The 4,502-nt window shown below is 27.8% G+C and overlaps 1 protein-coding gene across 1 annotated transcript; it reads left to right on the forward strand.

Moving 5' to 3' along the window:
* Positions 1–2,207: 2,207 nt before the first annotated feature.
* LOC133783292 (putative disease resistance protein At3g14460) lies at positions 2,208–3,788 on the forward strand. The gene is made up of 2 exons (XM_062222870.1): positions 2,208–2,753; positions 3,181–3,788. Exons 1-2 carry the CDS (start codon positions 2,223–2,225, stop codon positions 3,190–3,192), a joined length of 543 nt encoding a protein of 180 aa, XP_062078854.1. The 5' UTR covers positions 2,208–2,222; the 3' UTR covers positions 3,193–3,788.
* Positions 3,789–4,502: the final 714 nt, after the last annotated feature.

Raw genomic sequence — 4,502 nt, forward strand, 5'->3', positions numbered from 1 at the left:
ATTGTATTTTCTTCGTTATATCTAACATATTATTATTATCTTTGATTAAGATACTATTGGATCACCTAATTCTACACCACTTTAAAAGTAAGAATTTTAAAGGCTTGCTGCTGATAATAACATTTTTGATATGGTAGAAGAGTCTTTGGAATGAAAAATTGAATAGACTAATTAAACATCTCAAAGTCTTCCAATAAAACAAATATATATATATATATAGCATGATCACTTGAATAATTGATCATCAAAACTTATTCTTTGGGTTTGGAAATCTTGTTTCTTCTCCATCTTATCTTTAGTGATGCTAGATTTTCAATATTACAATTGTTTGTATCAATAATGTTATGGTCGAAGACATGACTTTTCATTAAAGACTTTTAAAAAAAGTTATCCATTCAACTTCACTACTACTGAGTTTTATTGGCTTCATTTTTTTTTAATGAAAAATACTAAATAATAAAGCTAAAGGAGTAATACCAAACTATAAAGTATTTTAGATCACTTTATCGGTCCCACAGTTTATTTGACTAAATATATTAAAATAGACACTATTTTTTCTCCTTTTATTAATTAGCACCATTGAAAAAACTATAATAAGAAATAATTTTAATAGTGGATGATGTTGGTAATTATATAACAAACTTTATATAAATATATATATAATGGGGATCACATTGTACAGATTTTGTCCCTATCTATTCGGCTTTCAGTAATCTAGGGACTACATGGCTTCTATAAGAGATTTATAGAAGCTATTAAAGATTGGGTCGTTAACAAATGCGCCTCAAGGATTCTCATCCCATTAAAGATGGATTGTCGAGCATATAAAAACATCGCTACCCAAATTAAAAGAATCAAAACAATAATGCAAAAAGTAGGCCACACCTGAATTAATATATTATACGTGTCTCATGTATATCTCTTCTGTATAATACAAAAAATTTTATTGTTTTTAACGGTTTTTTATTTTTTTAATGTTAACTTTAACCGAATATTTTTATATTTAATCGAATATTTTTATATTTAACGGTAGTTTGTAAACACTTAAACTTAAATAAAATAAAATAAATAATTAAAAAAATTAAAATATGATATTTTTGAGATATTTTAGAATGATAATTATTTAAAAATAATAAATATTTAAACAAATTAAAATAAGATATGTTTGAGATATTTTACAAAGATAATTATTTAAAAATAATAAAATCATATGTTTTATAACTTAAATAAAATTTAATTAAACTTAAACTCACTTATTAGAATAATATCATATTAAACATATAATATAATCTACTGTGAATTTGTAACAAATTGTTTTTTTTTTAAAACTAGCAAGGAACTTAAATTTAAAATCTACGTATAATATTTAATATTACATTAAATATATAATATATAATCTATTATTGTCACTCTCAAATTAAAAAACTAGAACAAACATAAACATAAACAAAAATAAATAAATTATTTAATTAAAATAATATATTTATTTGAAGTTTATTTGATATTAATATAAATTTAATAAAAATAATTAATAAATTTTATAAATAAAACTAAGCAAACGTACATGTTGCTTGTATCTAGTATATATATGTATATATAAATAATTGATCTTATTATTGTGTTTTGAATTTTCATATATAATATATTGTATGGTGCAGAATTGAAGTTCTGAAGGCTTCTATATGTGCAACTTTTCTTGGCAACTTCTAGGAAATATCACAAATTAATTGGCAGTCTTCAAAAAGAGAAATTATGAGTTAGTCAATGGAGAAAAGTCTCTAGTCAGTAGGCTCTCGTTCATTTATTAATCCATAGACTATTTAAGTGTGTTGGACCCATGAATAAGACTTAATTAGTTCATTTTAAAGTGACGAAGTTATTTTCAATGGGGGCTTGGTAATTTTTTTTTTTTAAATTGATTGGTTTTATTGATTATTTTATGTTTTTTAATGAATAATAATTAAATATTGGAATGTGTTAGATCAATTGTTGAGTAGACCTTATCTTTTTTACTCAATTCATGGGTTTGAAACTCAAGGTTACTTTTGTCAGGCTCGAACGCGTGAGCTAGTAGAAGAGTCAAAGTCAGAATTACCACTACCCAACCCAGTTTTAAAACTTTACACTATGATTACGTTGGATTGGTCGTTTGCTAATGCGATAAGGGTGAGATTTTCCCCTGTTTAGAGGAGTTTAAATTAGAAAGATGTCAAAAGGTAAATATGGCATTACCTGTTTGCAATTTTCCATCTTTGAAATGTATTGACATTACATCTTGCAATGAATTGGTGACTGTATTTCCAGCAAGTGCACATGTTGACTCTACATACCCTCGCCTTAAAAAGTTGTTCATAAGGGGATGTCCAAGGGTTGAGTCATTTTCAGAAATGGGATTATTGCCCATTACTTTGAAAACTCTGTCCATTGAGTCATGCGATATGCTCATTGAAAATCGCATGAGATGGAATTTACAAAGAAACTCTTCACTGAAACAGTTAGAAATTATAGAATGTGGTGGAGTGGTAGATTCTTTTCCAGAGGAGTGGTTGCTTCCACCAACTTTAAGAATTCTCTCAATCAAATTTTGTTCGAACCTTAAAGTTCTAAATGGAAAAAGCTTTCAGCACCTAACCTCTCTTCAAGAATTGAATCTTCATTACTTGGAAAAATTAGAGTGCTTACCAAATGAAGGACTGCCCCAGACTCTTACTTCTCTGGATATTGATGGTTGTGCTTTGCTAATTTCTCAAAAGGTAAATTTCTATGTCTGTTCTGCTCCACCTACTTTATGTAATTTTTTATTTATTTCATTTTGTTGCAGTAATTAGAATCTGAATTCTAGATCAATTCAAAGTTAGTATCAGTAAAAACAATTTAAAAAGTACTCTTTACTATGTTGCTATGTTATATTCATGTTAAATAATTTCATTGACATATGAGCTTTCCTTTAACTGATTTCCCCTTTTCAAGAACTTTCGTTTTCATCAATTTTTTTTTCTCAACTAAAAAATATGCAAATTTGTTGTCCAAGAAGATGTAGGAATTAATAGATAAGATGACTGAGATTTTCACATTATGAATAAGATGAGCATATTAAAATCCATGTTGGTTACTCTCATACTTTTGCTTAAAAGGCAATGTTATATCATTATGAGACAAGTAATTATTTATGGTTTGCAGGGTGTTTGGTAGTTCTGAGGGGAGTGCTACCACTGGTGTTTCTTATGGTTACTCAGATGATGATGCTGAAAAGGGATTTCAGATGAGAACTTTTCTGATTAAGAGATGACAAGATTGAACTTTTTTATTTTTTTGGGGTAATTTTGTCTTCATCAATCTTTGTTTTGGTTTGACACCAATGCCCAGTGGATTAGAAGGTCGACATGCCATTTAGTTTTGATGAAGACGTTTATGTGAAAATGGTTTTGCCGTAATGATTGAATCTCAAAGATCTCAGCAAATGGGACAATAAATGTCAACTCCCAAGTGGGTATTTCTTGCAAATGGGACAATTTGCAAGAAATTGTTTAGGCTTAATTTGTGAGTGAGTTAGAGAGTGAGATGGATGTTGTGTTGTAAACATTAAGTACTTTCAGACTCTTACGTTGGTGACAATGTTAGTGTTGTATTATACCAAATTAATTCTGAAGCTTCTTGATGATCTCAGTCTCTGTCTTTATATTGATGCAGAGATGGTCTTGTAAAAACACAACTCTTTCATATGGTTTATGTATATGTATTACTATGTATAGATTTTAAATAAATTAATTGACAGAGTAGTTTACCTTTGACTGATTTCCACTAAGATTTTGTCTAATTGCTTTTATAAGATTTCGTCAAGTCCTTTTGTAACAAATTTTTTACAGATTTTCGTAAAATATGTATAGGAGTGGCCTACTATTTAGTTAGCGAGAATGTGATTGCTATTATTATTGCTCCTGCTTTAGATGATTATGCTGCTGCTATTGAGAAAAGTTATACCAGAATGAGAACTGTTCTTGTTAACAGATGACAATGTTTAATTTTTCAGTGAACATTTATTATCATTTGATTATTGCCTTTGATCTTTGTTTTGATATCTTTTTTTTAAAAAACCTTTCTTTCATGTAAAAATATGAAAATAGAGAGAAAAATGCTGCAGGCAATGTAGTGTTGAATTAAGTAAATGTATCCATATATCTCAGGTTAGACTATGTATATATATATATATATATATATATGTATGTATCAACTCTAAACTGTCTCATGTATATGTGTTCTTTCGTATGTGTATGTGCATTTTCAACTATATATATATATATATATGTGTTGTTTTCTTCTCTTTATGTTATAAATTATTCTCTATTCCTCATCTCTTCACAATATGTGAGTACTAAGGCCAATTGTTATCCATCCTCTTACATCAAATTGGATAAAATCAATGTATAAAAGTGCCTTAAATACGAAGATACTAATTAAGTGATCAAATGTATGCTTTTTTCTTGATAGCTAAGCTAAACTAT

Source organism: Humulus lupulus, chromosome 6 (assembly GCF_963169125.1).
Source record: "Humulus lupulus chromosome 6, drHumLupu1.1, whole genome shotgun sequence".
NCBI classification, from domain to species: domain Eukaryota; kingdom Viridiplantae; phylum Streptophyta; class Magnoliopsida; order Rosales; family Cannabaceae; genus Humulus; species Humulus lupulus.

Bases quoted from the DNA above. Each gene is read 5' to 3' on its own strand.
- LOC133783292 (XM_062222870.1), top strand. From the start codon at position 2,223: ATGGCATTACCTGTTTGCAATTTTCCATCTTTGAAATGTATTGACATT.